This window comes from Diospyros lotus, chromosome 6 (assembly GCF_014633365.1).
Source record: "Diospyros lotus cultivar Yz01 chromosome 6, ASM1463336v1, whole genome shotgun sequence".
Lineage (NCBI taxonomy): Eukaryota > Viridiplantae > Streptophyta > Magnoliopsida > Ericales > Ebenaceae > Diospyros > Diospyros lotus.
Window position 1 is genome coordinate 41,817,712 of NC_068343.1, and position 19,214 is coordinate 41,836,925.

At 35.7% G+C, this 19,214-nt stretch overlaps 1 protein-coding gene across 2 annotated transcripts in view; it reads right to left on the reverse strand.

Moving 5' to 3' along the window:
• Nucleotides 1–5,358: 5,358 nt before the first annotated feature.
• The window catches only part of LOC127803337 (UPF0481 protein At3g47200-like), a 59,933-nt gene continuing 46,077 nt past the window's right edge, over nucleotides 5,359–19,214 (reverse strand). For both annotated transcript variants that reach the window (XM_052339488.1, XM_052339487.1), the window contains exon 5: nucleotides 5,359–7,077. In XM_052339488.1, coding sequence (XP_052195448.1) covers nucleotides 5,582–7,039 — 1,458 coding nt within the window. In that variant the 5' untranslated portion in view covers nucleotides 7,040–7,077 and the 3' untranslated portion in view covers nucleotides 5,359–5,581. The remainder of the gene's footprint in view (nucleotides 7,078–19,214) is intronic.

Sequence of the window (19,214 nt, forward strand, 5' to 3'; positions counted from 1 at the left end):
AAAAGCCTTTTGGTACATCAGCTATATGACTTATTGAAGTTTGTTTATGGGGGAAAAACACAAGACATCACATTATTTTATGCACTCATTTTTTTTTTTTTTTTTTACTATTAGCTAGATAAATAAAGCTACATTTTTTAACTGAGGACACTAAAAAATGAGAAGTCTAACCTAGGATCTCAATTCTTTGAGATTCATTTTACATTTATAGATAATTATAAATTAATTCAATAATTATAGATTCTTTTACTTGCATATGGTAAAGGGAATCTCTAACAAAGAAAAAGGAAAGTGTTATTATAATTTTTTTTTTTGAAAAAAACTCACGAAATAATATTTGATATTAGGACTAACTTGTCCAAAATCTAGGAAAAACTTATTTAACTTAATGAAACTTAATTCTAAACCTGCTAATGGTCTCTAGTTTAGCTTAGTTTGTCGAATAGTTCTGAAGCTATTGTTTTCCAAGTGTAACCAGGGAATATGAATAAATTTAAAAGGGTCGCTGTTGATGTTAAGATATTTTTTTTATGGTGTTATATTTCCAGATACCTATGCATATAAATGTCGTTTCATGTTAGTTCCATTTTTATTTGTGTGACTAATTTAATAATATGATGAAGAGGATGTGACAAATTTTAAAATGTGACAAATAAGTTGTGTTAGATCGGGAGGTACTATGGCACACACTAAGAGGGAGGATGAATTGGTTATTTTAGAAAAACTTAATTGAACTTGAAAAACTTTTTGATACAAATTGAGGTTTTAGGATTTAAAATGTAGAACATATGAAATGACAAATGTAAAGCTCAATGAATGTAAAGCAAGAATGATAAATGACATAAAAGATTTATAGTGGTTCGGCTTAAATCAAGCTTAATCCACTACCTTAGCTTCCACTAAGGATTTTGCAAATAATCCACTAAAACCTCCTACTTAGCCAAGTAGACCCTCTAATCCAAGACTAGGAAATTACAAGCCTCTTACTTATACAAGCAAGCTGTCTAGCACCTAGTTAGGAATTTCAACCCCTTGCTTCAACGAGCAAGTCCTCTAGCACATCAAGTTAGGAAAATAAAAGTGATACAAATGAAAGTGAGAAGCTAAGAGTTAACACTCTTAGTTACAAGTTCTCTCACAATGTAAACTAGGCTTAAGAATAGATTTACAATGAAAGAACGAAGCCTTGCATAGAAAAATATAACAATGAAAGTACAGTAAAGCTCAAATAAACTGATTTGTAATCTCTAGATTAACTCGTTTCGGTCCATTAGGCTTCTCTTGATCATCATTGAGTTGTATAAATAGGCATCCCAAAAGCTTTGCCCGAAACTATCCGTTTGTGACCGTTGGGATTTGAAAAACTAGCCATTTGAAGCTTTATGCGAAAAGAGATAGTCGACAGAAGACAATGGATAGTCGACAGAGAAGAAGGCATAATCGACTATTATCCAACAAAAACTACTGATAGTCGACAAATACATTCACATAGTCGACAGATTCAAATATACAAAGGAATTTTACAACATCATGCACATACATAGTCGACAGAGGAATTTACGTAGTCGACAGATCTTACATAATAGTCGACCGAACATAATATAGTCGCCAGAAGCCATACATAGTCGACAGAACATGCAAGCATAGTCAACTATCCTCAGGCATATAGTCAACTATTCATAGGCATAGTCGATAAAGCATATACACAGTCGACTATTCACTTAAAAAAACTGAACACTTAACTGATAACAAGTAAAAGAACACTTGATTTATATTTTACCTTCCATTTACTTTAATACATAAATGTAAATAAGAAAGTACCTCCTATTTGGATTCAATAAAAATATCCAAAAAATCAAAATCCATAAGCATAAGAAAGTAGAATTTTGGCTTTAGTACAAATTGTGTTTAACAATTTTACCACTCCCAAAATACATACCTTCTATTTCTTGAAAAAATCAATAAAAATCGTTTTAACAACAATGAATACTAGCTATCAAAATACTGGGAGATAGTTTTCTAAAAAAAAATATTTTCATATATGTCTCCTTATAAGGTGCTAACCTTCCTGACTTAGAAAAATATGTGTAATACCCCAAGAGTCTAGAGAAGTTAGTATATATCGAGGATAGTATAAGGAATGAAATAACACCAGCTGGATATCTTTTGGGCTAAATGTAGGCAAAGAACTCCGGGGTTAAGCGTGCTTGAGCTGGGGAAGCTCAAGGATAGGTGACCCCTTGGGAAGTTCGCGTAGGCCCATCAGGGTAAGTTGTTCCGGTCCTTCTTATCGCTCGATACGGGATGTTACAAGTGGTATAAGAGCTGACCCTTGGAGAAGGAGGTCCAATGAGAGCGAAGAGTGGCGCTAGGGCGCGAGGCCTAATCAAGGAGCAACTCTTGGCAAGCTTCTAGGATGGCAACCTCCAAAGAGAAGAAGATCTAGGACCAGTTGTAAGCTCGCATGATGAGGACGTCATGTGCTCAAGGGGAGGAGAATGTAATACCCCAAGAGCCTAGAGAAGTTAGTATATATCGAGGATAGTATAAGGAAGAAAACAACACCAGTTGGATACCTTTTGGACTGAATGTAAGCAAAGAACTCCGGGGTTAAGTGTGCTTGAACTGGGGAAGCTCAAGGATGGGTGACCCCTGGGAAGTTCGTGTAGACCCATTAGGTAAGTTGTTCCGGTCATTCTTATCGCTCGATACGGGATGTTAAAATATAACTTTGAAATCTCGATACTTAAAATTCATTTGATTTTCATTTTCACAAAATAATACTTGATATTGAAATTAATTTATGTTGAAAACCAAAACCTTGATTCATGAATAAAATATTATTTTTTATCATCAAAACAAAGTATGCAGAAGTAAAACAAGTTGTTTTCTCCTAGGAGGAGTTATTTTTCATTCTATGTTGCCAAGTCTTCAATTGCTTTGTCTAGAACGACATGAAGAGGATGTGAATCAAAAGAAGCCTTCAAGTGGGTTCTAAGGTTTGGTTACCAGGAGTAGATCAAGAGGTAGCTTAAATCCTAAACAGGTGAATGTCAATCCAACAGAGTCCACCAGCAAGGCATCTCATCTGAATCATTTAAGAAGTGGTAATGTGCCAAACGGCTTGTAACCAAGTGGTATTAAAGTCATCCTCACGTATGTGAGTTTCGTGTTCGAATCTAGAGTAATAATTAAAGAAATTGTAAGACTATATTGTGTTTTTTTCTTCTTTTTTTTTTAGTTAATAAGACCACAATATGTTATTTATTGTGTATTTAGGTGGAAATTTATAATAAGATAGTACAACAATATATAGCTATCTTTTTGTGTCATATAAATTTAAGAATGTTATATGTTTTCTAAGATTGTGGATGTTTTCTTGATTTGAATAAAACATTAGATCTTATTTGGCACATATTGATATCTATGTTTGCTTTTAAAGCTAAAGTAGTTCAATTAAGAAGTAGCAACAGAGGCATAAAAATGATTTATTGTCAGTATTCTTTTAAAACTACAAGTGGAATTTGCTGCCATTGGGTCATGTTAGGAAAATTACCACAAAAAAAAAAAAAAAAGCCCATAAAGACGTAGAGTCAATAACCATGCATAATATTGGTATCTTTGTTTGCTTATAAAGTCGTTTCATAGAATTTCTAAGATATTATCACCCTCATGTCTCAAGAATTTTTCCCATCACAAGTATTTGTAACTTCCAATACTAACTTAGTAAGAAATCACAACTTATTCAAATTTAGAGTTGTACCCTAAAAGTATAAAAAGAAGCAGCAACTACTCTTAAAGAAGATAATAATTAACAGCATGTACATAAAGAAAATAAAAAAAATCAAACCAATCAAATTAGTTCCTTCATCATGAGATGCAGTCAGCTCATTCTCCATGGATCGGCCCAAACACTCAACTAACTATGCCAATTGTCAACTGTATTCATTATCTTGTCTCTACTAGTCACACATAATCACAAAATGGCTATTGGTCATATAAAATTCGAAATGGCCACTGGTCATGAAGAACAATAGGTTATGGCAGCAGATCTGTCATCCATACAAGAATAAATTAATGGAAGTCAATATATTTATCCCATTTAGATGATATATTTTCTTAGCCCAACATCATTTTTTTAAGATCCTAGGTATAACAACAAAGTTTAATGGATCCTACTAAAACTTTGACTTGGAAGCACAAACTAAATTAGTATGAGATAGCATGGGATAAATGTAGTAATTACTTTGTACCCTTTTTATTTTTAAAAAAAAAAATATTTAGTTACAACTTTATGTTCAAATATGAAAAACATAATTAGGATGACCTCAATAATACTCCACTAAGGTGTTGTATGACTATGGATTTAACAAGATGGTGGTTTTGAATGGGTACCAGATGATTTTGGTTTGCTTAGTAATTTGAAAATATGCACATATTTGTTATGAAATTATGAACTTACCCATGGAATTTTAGTAACAATGAACCCATGCCCCACATTCCATTTAAGAAGTAAATCAATAGAAGGAGAAGAGGGGTTAGAGTTTCAAACAGAAAGAAGGGTACTAAAGGAGGACCGATTTTTGTAAATTATGTTCGTAAGTTGTAGAGCTTGAATTGATAACAAACGGTAAGTTTTCAATCTTCAATCATGTTGTGTTTCCTGTATTAATTGGGTATTGTAAGTTTGATTGTATATTGTTTATTTGGAATAACTTATTTGGTATGAAGAATGGCTTAAACAATGTAAATTTGGTGGTATGCCTTGAAAATGAATTTGTGAAATGGCATGAAACTACTATGTTTTCGATGACTAACATGGAATGACCAAGTTATTTTTGAAGCATAGAAAAAAATGTTACTAAGTAGATGAGTTTTAGTTAATCTAAATTTTTGTTATTGGTTTTGTGTTTAGTAAAGGTAGGAATTTTTCTTCAGTTATCAATGTAAATCACTAAAATTTGTATTACTATTTTGTTTTTCTAATCACAACTTATTTAAGAAGTCTTGCATTAAAAACAACTGACTACTAGATTCATTTTAGAAATACTAAAGAGTATTGCAGTTCATATAAAAATTCAATTTATGACTGTTGATTAATCTTTACTCATTCTTATTATAAGATGATGATAGTTAACTAGGCAATATCCAACTTTTATGCCTCACTTGACATGCTCCTTTACAGAAAAGTCATTTTAGCTTAATGTAGAGATCAAGCATAAATTTACTATACCTTTTGTTAAAAAAAAAAAGAAGCAAGTATGGGTGGAAAGAATAAAAATTTTGGCTCTATGGTTAAAAAAAAACACTCGTAGCCATAAGGTAGCCGAAAGGGGGAATATAGCATTACTCTTATTTATATTTATGGTAAAAACAAAGTAGGAACTTTTACATCATGAGAATAGGATAATATCAAACTCCAACCACAGGATCACACATTCATTTAACGCTGATTTAGGATACAAAAATAACAATTAAGTTCACATAATCACTCACAACAGGACTGGCTTTTTATTCCACATTAAGCATATGCAAGACTCAATTAAAACATAAAATCCACATCTTCATAATAAAATTGTTGTTATGAACCTTTAGGGTGAATGGCTAACCAGGTCTGTATAAACGTAAGAGTAAGACCCAACGCTGCAGCCAGCAAGGCAATGATGGTCCATGGCGAGCGGAAGTACGTATTATAGGCATCGTCCATCCAACGCAAGATTTTGATCCTGCCCTGCTTGGATTTAATATAGTCTTCAATTTGGCCTATAATGTCGGCATTTCTCTGCGGCGGGGGCTCCAACACAACGTCCATCTTATTAAACAGATCAGCCACTTCCTTATCGCTAGCAAGTTCGTTGCGGAGTACGCCAGCAGACCTGAGCACCTTCACGTCCTCCGGCTGCTCAATAAGAGAGCTGAGGAACACTACGTATGAGCTGATCTCCATGTTGTTGCGAAAGTCTGGACACATCTCGTATGCTATCAGGTTCAGGAAAATGAGGCCTGTTGAGCCATCCACCGTGAGCTCAGGAAGTTGTAGTTGTCCAGCAACGAAGTTTGGGTGGAAAGACGTGTTGTTTGGATGTTTCTTCACTCGAATCCCTTCTGCCTTGAGCTCCCGTATGTTCCCAATCCTATATTTTCTTGGGTGCAGGGATTTTGGCTGGTCCTTGTGGCCTTGGTCACAATCACCACTATTTCCCAGGATGGCCCTGCGGAGATGGTCGAGAACATGAACTGGGTCGTCTTTGTCTTGGACTGTTACCTTGTGCTCTTGCGATCGCGAGCGCGACACTTCCCCACCCGTGCTTGTAGTCTCCTGCTTTCCTGGTCTCGATGGCAGCGTAATACGGTGAATTTGAAGGAAATTGTCCATGCATTTCTTCAGTTTGGCTTCGTCCTTGCTTAAGAGCTTGAGCACTTGGAAGGGAATTTGGTTCTCCAAGAGGAGCAGATCCTGGTGTACCCGTACCAGCTGGTCAACGCTAACCCGCAACACTTGTTCTGGATCAGAATCAGAATCGTTAGATTTGTCCAACACTTGGAGTACCGAACATCCATCCACAAACAAAATCCACGACTTGATATCTTTGAAGTCTCCGTTAGCGAGATCGATATCATCTGTGGCTATCCCGAATGGTGAAAGTAGCGTTATTAGTTCTTCCTGTCTGTATCTCCAGCAGCCTGGCGAGAATAGCGACATTAGTTCTTCCAAATGATCAAACATCTTTTTGCATAAATCAAGGGCGTTTTGATTGGTATCTTCAAGAAACATTGATGTCCACATAAGCTTTTGTGCGTCTCCTAGCCCTGCGTTAGTTTGAAGATGAAGGATTGGACCAATTTCAATTAGCTTGGGCAAGTAGTATGTTTTGAACTCGGCGCGTCCCCCCATGTAACCGGGAAGCCGTTGTATCTTAGGCCTCGAAACTTTATCATCTTTCACCAATCTTTGTTTCGACTCTTGAAATACTTCATATTTGTGTTTGAACCAGCCGCATTTTTCCAAAGGGTGAACTCCTTCTTCCTCAAGCGTCATTCTTCAATGCAGAGGGGTAGCTGGGTTTCCAAGACTCCCTGGGGAAGAAAAGGAACTGAGCCAGTGAGAACGTTTAGTGGTCTCTATTTATAACCATTGCCAACCCTAGGTAAAAGGATCAAAGACTGACTTAGGAAGAAAGATATCAAAGATTGGCTTACAGGGAAGAAAGGGATCAAAGACTGGCATGGGAGGTCTCATGGTCTCTATTTATAACTTGATTAGAAATAATTTGCGTGTTATTAGTTTTTGGAAAATTATATTATTTGCTTAGACTTCAGAAAATAGAAAATCATTTGATCTTTCGCAAATCATTAAAAATCTGAAAATTTTAGCAAAAATTGAAAATCTACTATAAAGTTTGAATTTTGTGCTTATATACTTTCAAAAATACAAAGCAAGATTACTTGACTAGATTTATCACTTTATCATTATAGCCAAAAACTAGAAAAAAAATGATTTCTCATCTCATAATTTGGCTAAACTCTTAGAAAGCAATTTCCGCTTGGTTTTTGTTCTATGAAATTTTTTATTTATTTACAGATAATTAGAAAGCAATTTCTCTCAAAAAATGTCAAATTTTATTGTATGTCACAAACTAGCTAGCTAGGTGTACATACAAATAGATCCTTATTAGAAAATTCAAACTCATACCTAAAAATATCTGTGAAAATTTATGTCAATTTTTCTGAATCATGTGCCATGAATTTAGGGGGACCTTTCACTTAACCCATATATACCAAATTGGTTTCTAACTTGTTTGTTATGTGTGTTCAAATCTAATCAATTGTTTATCATCATAATAAAAAATGGGGAGATTGTTGAACCCCATGATAAATTAATATATTAATTTTGATGATTACAAACAATTAATTATGATGAGACAGAAAATTATGAAACTTTGTGCTGATCAAGATTTGAAGATATTGAAAAATCACGTTAGCAGCACCTAGGCTTACAAAATCAATGTAAGAGATTATTAAGTGTTTTAATGAACGAATTATTCCTTGATTTTTTTTTTTTTATAGTAATTAGTAGACATGTAAAGGAACCTCTATACAAAGTCTCATGAATTCTGGAGTTCATTTGGTATATTTTTTGGAATGAAATTCGTTTAACGTGATTTTGATCCTAAAGCTAATTAAGCAGTCAATGAAAATTGTATAATAAAGTGTTGTAAGTGATGAAGTTTTGATATGAAAATTTTATGGTAGGTATGTATGTAATACGTAAAAGTTTGATCCTATGCATTTTCATGATTTTTTGATGACCACCCTATTAGAATTGTGGTTATATTGAGATAAGTTCCTTAATGATAAGATAAATATTATGAATTTGAATTTGTTTCGAATTCATTAACATTTGAATTTTAACAATATAATGGGATAAGTAATTGGGATAAGATTCAAATTCCTAAATAGATATACCTATTTATATCTGTGTGATACCTATAAATAGGCATAAAGCCTAATGAAAAAAATACACGACAATCAGAATCAGTTTCTGATCGCTCATATACTGTCTTCGGTATCACCATTCGTGCCTTGGGCGGACAAGGGATAGATATATAAGAAAACTTTTATAGTTTTTCTCCATTGAGGTTGTTAGGCAAATCAGATTCGATTATTCTACTACGATCCAGGTATTTTATATACCATTTGCTATTTATTCAAAAATTCTACAATGGTATCAGAGCTTTTGTTTATTTGTTTACACTATTGTGATTGACCATTTATATTCATGAGTTTTTTGTAACTTGTGACATTTTACATGTTAAATTATTTTCTACGTGAAATTAGTAACTCGTGATTATTTTTGTGTTATTTTCTGTCTGCCCATTGCAAACCAAACGTGACAGAGGCAGTCACTGGTGACCATGTTTGTCATGGCTGCTCGGCTTGCTACTCCTCGATTCAGCCTCACGATGGTTGAGGCATCCACGCAGGCAACTATGTTTGCACTATAAGAAAAATCGATTTTAGTGACGGAAAAATTCGTCACTAAAAACAGAAAATCCGTCACTAAATTTTTAGTGATGGGTTTAGTGACGGGGTAAAAATCCGTCACAAAAAAGGGCGTCATTAAATTTTAGTGACAGGGTTGAGCAATCTCGTCACAGATTTGTGACGGGACATCTTTCCCGTCATAGATCATTTTAAATAATAAAAAAAATAAAAATAAAATATTAAAATTAATTTTAAAATAAAATAAAATAAATATTTATCTAATTTATAATATTAATTCTAAATATTTGAATTGAAATTTTATTTCTTCTTTTTATTGTTTTATTTTAGATAAAAATCTTAAAATCTATTAGTGTGCTCTACATATTTTATAAAAACAAAATAATATTTTTCTTAAATACTATTTTAATTTTTAGTATTTAATTACCTGCATATTTGAATTAAAATAATTATCTAATTTATTTCATATGTTAGTTTTAAATATTTGAATTGAAATTTTATTTATTATTTTTAATGTTTTATGTCAAATAGAATTTTTTGTATTTTTTAATGTGTATATTTTATTTATAACAATAAAAGTAAACTGTATTACATTTAAAAGTAAACTATTAAAAATTACAGTATTACATCAACATTTCCTATGTATTTTATTTAAAATTACAGTATTATATTTTAATTAAAAGTAATTTTTTTCCAATTAAAAATAAAAAAAAACACAAATAACCATTAAACTAAACTAATACAAAATAACTATAAGTAAACTAAAACAAAATAACTACAACTAAACTAACACAAAATAATCATTAAACTAAACTAACACAAAATAACTAAAACTAAACAGCACAAAATAATTAAAACTAAAAAACACAAAATAATTACTTCATTGACAGAAAGAATGGCGGCAATGGCACCGGAGCAGTAACAATACCGGTGGGAGACAGCAACTGCAGAAAAATCAAGAGAACCAAGGGGGAATAGAGAAATGGCATCGGAATAGGGGGAAGGGGGCGAGAAGGAGTGAGAACCAGAGAGGGGAAGGGAGAGAATGGCTATTTGGAAGGGGGGTTTTAAACTTAAATTAGTGACGGGCGTGCCAGTCCCGTCACTGATCAGTGACGGGCATTGCAGGCCCGTCACTGCATGTAATCATTGATCAGTGATGGTCATGACAGTCCCGTCACTGCCTGCAATCACTGATCAGTGATAGGCAATGCACGCCCGTCACTGATCAGTAACGGGCATGGCAGTCTCGTCACTGCCTGCAATCACTGATCAGTGACGGGCAATGCACGCCCGTCATTGATCAGTGACGGGCATGGCAGTCCCGTCACTGATCAGTGACGGGCATTGCAGTTCCGTCACTAAATTTCGTGCCATGTTTTTTGTGATAGATTTTCGTCATTAAACCTGTCACAAATTAGTGACGGGTGGGCCCCTGTCACAAATCCCGTCGCTAAATTATGATTTTCTTGTAGTGTTGTCACAGTTGCTGGGTTTGCTGCTCATTGGTCTACTCCATGGGTTTTTTGTGAAAACTCCAGTATGATGGATGGTCGCGTATGTCGTAGTTCGTGGGCGATGTTGTGGTGTCGAAGGCAGAGAGGTGTGAAGCAAGGATTGTCCTCGTGGTGGTTGAAGTTGTCCCCGATGGCTGCGTTCGTCACGACGGGTGGCTGAGGCCAACCGTATGTTGGGTTTCTTAGATCCAAACGCCGCGAAAATTTAAAAATTATTTGGATCAACCAAACTCTTTGGCTAATCTTGAAACCCAAAATGAACTGATCTAGTTTGCAAATATATAATCTCTTTAAGAATACAAACATATGGATGAATCTTTGTGCCATGAGGTGTTACCCACCCTCTATAAGTGATCCACATCAAAGAGAAGCTTCAATCGATATCTATGAGCTCGCCCCTTTGATCTCCTTGCATCAAGTATGTAAGATCTAATCCAACACTTAGAGATATGGTTAGTTTTTCTCAAAAACCAACTTTCTCTCTCTAAACAGCCAAAGGGGTTATGAAGCAAAATGGAGAGCCATTATCAAACCCTAGTCAAACTAGGTATTTATAGAAAGCCCAAGCATGTTATAAACATGTTGGGCTAAGGCCCAACCCATTTATGGGTTTTTTCACCTTGTTTTACTTTTGCTCATTTTGTTAACATCTCATGGATTTTTCCGTGAGTGCTAGCTCGCCCCAAAAATTCACGAATTCTTTCAGGCCCCAAAAACATTTTTCGGTCCCACTAATATTTCATGAAACTCTTCTTTGTTTGTGTGTGACCTTATAGGTTCACTATGAAGATGATAAAGCGCAATTTATAGAATCCTACTCCTAATAAAACTCTTCGATTATGATCCTTAATTTATTTCATCTCATGACAAAAATTATTATCTTGCCCTTAGACCAAGATTCACGTCTAGCAACGTATCTGGCCCCCATATCATAATGAAATGCAAATGGCACTTCTAATGAACCTTTCTGTGACAAGTTTCAGTACTATTCGATCCCTCTATCATAATGCCCCAGTATAGTCTAGAAGTATGGTAAAATGTCAAACTTCTAATAACCAACATTATGTATACGAATGTTAAGTCCACAACTCATATAGTCGAATTAATAACTCTTATTAATTCTCAACTATCTGTGTTGGCCAACGACTTCTCAAGTTGTAGCTTCATCATTCACATAGGGCATATACCTTTTAAATCTTATTAAGGTCGATAGATTCCATTTTGCATACTCACCTACCTTCGTATAATTCAAATCATAATCAATAACCACCCTATTAGGGACCCATCTTATTGGACCTCGTACACTGGCATCAAAGCATAACACTCCTCATACAAGATAACTGTGGTACCTCAGGAAAAGAGATTGCTAGCACATGTCACCACATAGAACTCTCAATTGACATTTAGTAAGAATTATCATATGGGTGTTTTCAAGTTAGGTCATTTAATGAATTCATTCACTGATGAGCACCTACACACTTGCATTAGTATCACCACACAAGTAGTCAACGAGATCAACTACCCTCCTTACGAGCATGCATAGTGTGTACTAATCTTGACGGTACTATAGAGTCCCCACTCTATAATCCTATGACCAGGAATAGTTAAAGAATGAAGCATCAGTTATTCGATCTCATTAGTATGATCTCATCATAACTCGATTGACATTGCTACACTCTTTGGGACTCATCTAAATAGTAAAATATAAAGATGAACGTACTGCCACGTATTACAAGAGAAATACTGATATTAATCAAAATATGTTCAAGATTAATTAGAAATGTAGCTAACTCATAACTTTTATGATTGACTCCCAGGTTACAACTCTATCACCGTAGTGGTCGCGTATGTCACAGCCAGTGGGAGAACCATCGTCAGAGGCTAAAATCAGCCATGGTCATGGGTGGTCGTGGCCGAGGTCGATGACGCCATGGCCACAACCCTTTATTTTCTACCATGGTCGACGTTTCAAGCTTGGTGCTTGACATGGGTTGGGTCGATTGCATCGTCATGGGTTCGTTGTGTCGAACCGCTTCAAGCATTTTTTCTTGCCGTGGCCGCTTTTCTCTCGGTCGTGGGCCGATCGATTTTACCATAGCCATGGCGACGATTTGCCATGGTTGTGACCTCTTTTTATTGTCAATAGGTAGCCTCTATGGTTGCCATTAGAGGCGGCGATGAAAGAAGAATAAGGAGAAAAGGCGGCTGGCGACGATGAGAGGCGAAGATGATGGAAAGGCGGCAGACGGCGAGGCAAGGTAGAGGAGAAAAAAGGCAATGACAGCACTGGTTCATACCTAGCAAACCCTATGTGTTGGGGAAGAACCCAATTGAGTGTTGGACTGACCCACTGGGTCAGATCTGATCTTTTGGCCCGCTTTATTTAAAGATCCAAATGAGTTCTGGTTAGTGGATTTGTTTTAATTCCAATTGGGCTTGGGCTTGGACATATACTCGGGCCATTTGTTTTATTAACAAATTGGATTAGTTTTTAATTTAAAATCATTTGGGCTTAATTTTGTGTTGGGCCATCTTGTGGGTTTTTTATTTAATTATTTGTTTACAGTTTTGGGCCATGAATTAATAATTTTAATTTTGAGCCTAAATTAAATAATAAATCCAATTTTGAGATTAAAAAAAAATCAGAATTATTTTATGAAGATTTAATTCTGGAATATTAATTTGTTGTAATTAGTAAAATTGTTTTCATGACTTTTATTATGTGTTTTAATATTGTCATGATATTTGTTTGATTTATTCTTTTTTATCATAAATTAATAAGTTTAATTTTGAGTCTAAAATTATAAATAGATGTGATGTGGCATTTTTGCTAACTTAATTAATTATCTATTGTCTGCAAATATTTAGATTTATTTGCTTATTGATAATTAATTTCGGTTTAGTACCGATCTTGGGGTTTGTGTGGGTCCTAATATATTGTTGGATATTGTGGATTAATTCTACATAAACAATTGAGTCATAATATTTTAGTTGTGCATTAAGGGTGATGACTTTGAAGCTTGGCGATCTGTTGATCCCGAAATGCATAGCTAAATGTTTGATTTAATTGTTTGCTTTCAACATATGCATTGAATGTCTTTTGTTGTCCCTAATTCAGTGATCAATGGCCGCCAGTTCAGTTGTTAGAAGCATGACCAGGATAGATAAATTTGATGGGTCAAATTGCTCCACATGGGAGAAGTAGATTCAGTATCTACTTTAGATGGAGAAAGTCTGGGACATTTTGGAGACTTCACATCCCGTGTCGCAAGGGAAAAATGTTTCCTTGGCAACATAGCGGGCCTATGACAAATGGCTTGAGAGAGATCGTTATGCTTGTCTTGCAATGCTTGTTAGCATGCAGGCTGATCTCATGGGCTAGTTTGAGTCATGCCAGACTACCATGGAAATGTGACAAAAGTTGAAGATCACTTTTGGTCAGACATCTACAACAAAGCTTCGTGCTTTACAATTAAAATTTCAACAATATGTCAAAGACCCAAGGCATAGTATGGGTGAGCATTTGAGAGTGATGGGTGACTGCTACGCTACCCTGCACATTTATTTATCAAAATTACAACCAAATTTATCATACGTTAATCCTTTTATTAAAGCAGGTGTAGGGCGATTATACTTGCCAGTGTACGAGTGTGCGTGTAGTACAATTTTAAATTTATATTTTGGTGAGTCTGAGTCGATTCACAGGGAGATTATTTATGGATAAAAATTAAGATCACAAAATATTTGATTTTAAGAGGTAATTAAGATGATCTAAAGACAATAATTAAAGCTAAACTAATACTGAATTTAAGTAGCTTGGGTCAAGACAATTTTAGTGCCAAAACCAATTAATTCCCGATTTTATAGAAAAGATCAGTAATATTCATCTAATTTAAGTTTTGCAGATCTATTAGTAAATTTAGTTCAAGATAATGATAATTCTTGTTTAAGCAATATTCATACATGGCATGGAAATTTTAAGTTAAGCAATTACCATAAGTTGAACTATATTCCACAAACAGAATTTATAGATATAGATTAATCATTTAGGCTTGGGTATGAAAACATTTCCAGATTTAACAATCTCCATACGTGGCATGAAAATTCTAAGTTAGGCTTATGCTTCAATCTAAACTTAAAGATACACTATACGCACACTGCTCAAATTGAATCAGATTAATATTACATATTTTAAGCACAGCTTTCTTTGGGAATCATTGGCGTTGGACATTGTCCTTGCCTTAACTCAATAATGGATTTAACTACTCATCTTCATTTTAAAATAAATTGGCAGGAATTTAAATGACAGGAATTAAAAGACAGTATTTAAAAGACTATTTTTTAACTGACCATATAGGCGGTATATAATGAAAAGACAATAATTGAAAGACTATTTTTTAACTGACCATATAGGCGGTATATAATGAAAAGACAATAATTGAAAGACTATTTTTTTAATCGACCATATAGGCAGTATATAGTAAAAAGACAATATGAATAACATAATACAACTATATGGAAACAAAAGTTGAAGATTTGAGAGAGAAATTCTAAGAACAAAACTATATAGAAACTAAAGTTGAAAATTTGAGAGAGAAATCCTAATAATACAACTATACTTTCATTATAAGAAAATCCAATCCTTACAAATGCACCCTAAGTGCTCTATTTATAGGCTAGAAAATGTAATGGAAACTATTCAATTATATAATTTAATAATACAAAATATCTAATTAATGATGTAAGCGATGATATAATTCCAACTCATGATGTAAGCAATGATGTCAGCAATTTGAGCTTTTCATATTTTTGGGCTTGGGCTTTCCTTGTGTTGGGCTTGGGCTTGGGCTTGGGCCTTCCTTGTGTTGGGCTTGGGCTTGCAATCCATATATTATATATATTATATTATATATATATTTTTTATATTTTATATATATTTTTATATTAATATTTTTAAACTTGCATGCAATCACAAAATGCATAATAATATTCAATTTAAACCATTTTAAGATCAAAATAAGGGTGAAATTATAATAAAAATTTTACAAAATTGATCGCTAATCAATGGGTTCATTTATCAGAGATCTTTAGAGTGCGAGAGTAGCGCTTACTGATGAGCAGCAACTTTTAGGGGTGATCAGATCCTTGCCTGACCTTGAGTGGTCTCAGATGAAGCTCCTTATGACACACAGTGAAAATATCAAAACTTTTGATGATATTTCATGTCACTTGGAGCTTGAGGCGGAGCGCGTTGAAGCGAACTGTGCAACGTCTTTTGTAGCCAAGGTCGATAGACGTGAGGGATTCAGGCTCAAACACAAGAGACAAGGATCGAAGGCATTGGGGCCTACACCTAAGATTGGCAAGAGCAAGAAGGCTAAAAGAGGAACACGTGGAAAGAAAGACTTGTCCAAATTGAAATGCTATAATTATAAGAAGAAGGGTCATTTCGCTCGGGATTGTCCAGAGCCGAAGAAAGTACATTTTTCTTCTTATTCCCCTTTGATTCATGTTTGCTCGCATGTATTAGTTGCATACTCACGTCCTGAGTGGATTGTGGATACAGGAGCAACACGACACATAAGTCTTGAGAAAAAGGGTTTGTGGATTACCACCGGGTGCCAACGGGAACTCAGTACGTCATACTTGGGAATGACACACAAGAAGAAGTTCTTGGAGTTGGTTCGTTCCAGCTCAAGATGAAGAATGACAAGATTCTACTCCTGAAGGACATTACGTATGCTCTTGGAGTCCGGTGTAATCTATTATCAGTAGCATGTTTATTAGGATAAGGTTATTCCTTTCTTTTCTGTGATACTGGCGTGAACATCTATTTGGATGATACATTCTTTAGTGGTGGTTTCTTAGTAGATGATTTTTTCAAACTTAATTTGGATTATGTTTATGATAACCATTCTATTGCTTTAGTTTCTTCTACTACTTCTATCGTAAATGTTGATTGTGATTTATGGCACAAAAGACTTGGTTATGTGAGCCAAGAAAGGATGGTAAGGTTGGTGAGAGAAGGTCTATTAGGATCTCTCAGTAAAGTGAGACTCACTCTGTGTGAGCCTTGCTTAGCCGGTAAGGCCAAGAGGAAACCTTTTGGTAAGGCTTCCTGTGCATCATATCTTTTGGAGTTAGTTCACTCCCACAAATGCGGTCCTATGAATGTGAGGGCACATCATAGTGCATCATACTTTATTACCTTCATAGACTATTATTCACGTTTCGGTTACGTGTATCTAATTTCTCACAAGTCAGAAGCTTTAGATTGCTTCAAACGCTTTGTGCATGAGGTTGAAAATCAAATGGATAAGAGCTTAAAAACTCTTTGAACCGATAAAGACTGTAACATCCCGCTCGAGCGATAGGAAGGACTGGAACAACTTACCCTGATGGGTTTACATGAACTTTCCAAGGGGTCACCCATCCTTGAGCTTTCCCAACTCAAGCACGCTTAACCCGGGAGTTCTTTGCTTACATTTAGCCCAAAAGGTATCCACCTGGTGTTGTTACTGTCATTTCTTATCCTCGATATGTACTACCATTCTCTAGGCTCTTGAGGTATTATAGAGGCCGTGAATATCTTTCTGATCAATTTAGAAGTCTATGTGAGGAGAAAGGTATAGTTCGACACCTAACCATTCTTGGTACTCTGCAACAAAATGGTGTTACAGAACATCAGAATAGGACTTTGTTGGAAATGGTTAGATCGATGTTGGCGTAGGCGAATCTCCCGATTAGTTTCTGGGGAGATGCGTTGTTGACTGCAGCCTACATTCTTAACCATGTTCCAAGCAATTCCGTGCCTTCTACCCCTTATGAGTTATGGACTGGTAAAAGTCCAAACTTGGATCACTTGCGGCCTTGGGGATCAGTTGGATATGTTCATAGCACGTCCCATAAGTATGGAAAACTTGGACCAAGAGCTAGCAAGAAGGTGTTCATTCGGTATCCTACGAGTTCAAAAGAATACGTCGTGTATGGTGAACATCCTAGTGGGGGTTTGACTGAGATAGAATCTCGAGATGTAGAGTTTCTTGAGGATGAGTTCCCAAGAATTAGTGAGGTTGATAAGGACTCCCAATTGTATGAGTTACAAGAGGAAATTCCTTTTGTCAGTGGGAGAATTCCTGCAGTTAGTGGAAGTGAACCCATAGACAATACTTCGGAGACTCAAGTAATTCGACGCAGCCAGCGTGGGCTTATCCCTCGTCGTCATTTCGATGATATTGAGGGAAGGGTATTTATGTATGTCATGTCAGATGATAGTGAGCTAACTTCTTATGAAGAAGTCTTAACCTCCCCAAATCGAGATCAATGGTTGGTCTTTATGAAAGAGGAAATGGACTCAATGGATAAGAACAAGGTGTGGGAACTTGTTGATCTTCCTCCAAATAGAAAGGCGAGTGGTAATAGTGGGTCTTGAAAATCAAACGCCGAGCTAATGGATCGATCGACAAGTACAAAGCCTTCTTGGTCACGAAGGGCTACACCCAAATGGAGGGTGTGGATTTCTTAGAGACATTTTCTCTTGTGGTGAGATTTGACTCTATTTGCGTGATTCTAGCCATCGTCGCTCAGTTAGATCTTGAGCTACATCAGATGGATGTCAAGACAACATTTCTCAATGGAGAACTAGACGAGGAGATATATATGGATCAACCCATCATTTTTGCTACTGAAGGGCAAGAGGGCAAAGTGTGCCATCTCAAATTATCCATATATGGTCTCAAGCAGTCGTTTAGACAATGGTATCTACGGTTTCATGAAGCCGTCATCTGCATTGGTTTGACCATGATGGAGGAAGACCATTGTGTGTATATCCAACGGACAAAAGATGGGTTCTTGATTTTGTCCTTATATGTAGATGACATCTTATTGGTTGGAAACAACTTGGAGATGATCAACACCATTAAGAAATGGCTATCCTCTGTGTTTAAGATGAAGGATTTAGGGGAAACGAGTTATATCCTCGAAGTTAAGATCTCGAGGGATCGCTCAAGGAGGCTTTTGAGTTTGTCTCAAGAGACTTACCTTCGTATGATCCTTGAATGGTTTAATATGGATAACTCAAAGCCTGTTGATACTCCAGTTGATAAGGGTTGCACCTTAAGTACTAGTCAGTGCCCTAAAATAGAGGAAGAAAGGAACCTAATGGAAAAGAAACCATACGTTACTGTTGTTGTGAGTCTCATGTACCTTATGAAGTGTACTTATCCTGATATCTGCTTCGCCATTGGGCTAGTAAACAGATACCAAAGTAATCCTGGTGAGAAACATTAGAAAGTTGTTAAAGAGAATCATAAGGTATCTATGTGGTACTTATGATTATGCCCTAGCTTTCCAAGATGGAGGTATGAAAGTACGTGGTTACACTGATGCTGATTTTGGCGGAGATATAGATGATAGTGTCTCCACATCAGCATATGTTTTCACTCTTGGTGGAGGCTCTATTTCTTGGCAAAGCAAGAAGCAAGATTGTGTTGCTCAGTCGACCATGGAAGCAAAGTATGTGGCTAGCTCAGAAGTTAGAAGACATGCATCTTGTCTTAGTGTTTTCCTTCGAGAACTCAGGGTAACAGCTTAGGCTGATGAACCTATCGAAATTCGTATTGACAACACGGTTGCGATGCAGTTCGCACATGACCCCAAATTCCATGACAGAGGAAGGCACATAAGAAAAAGATA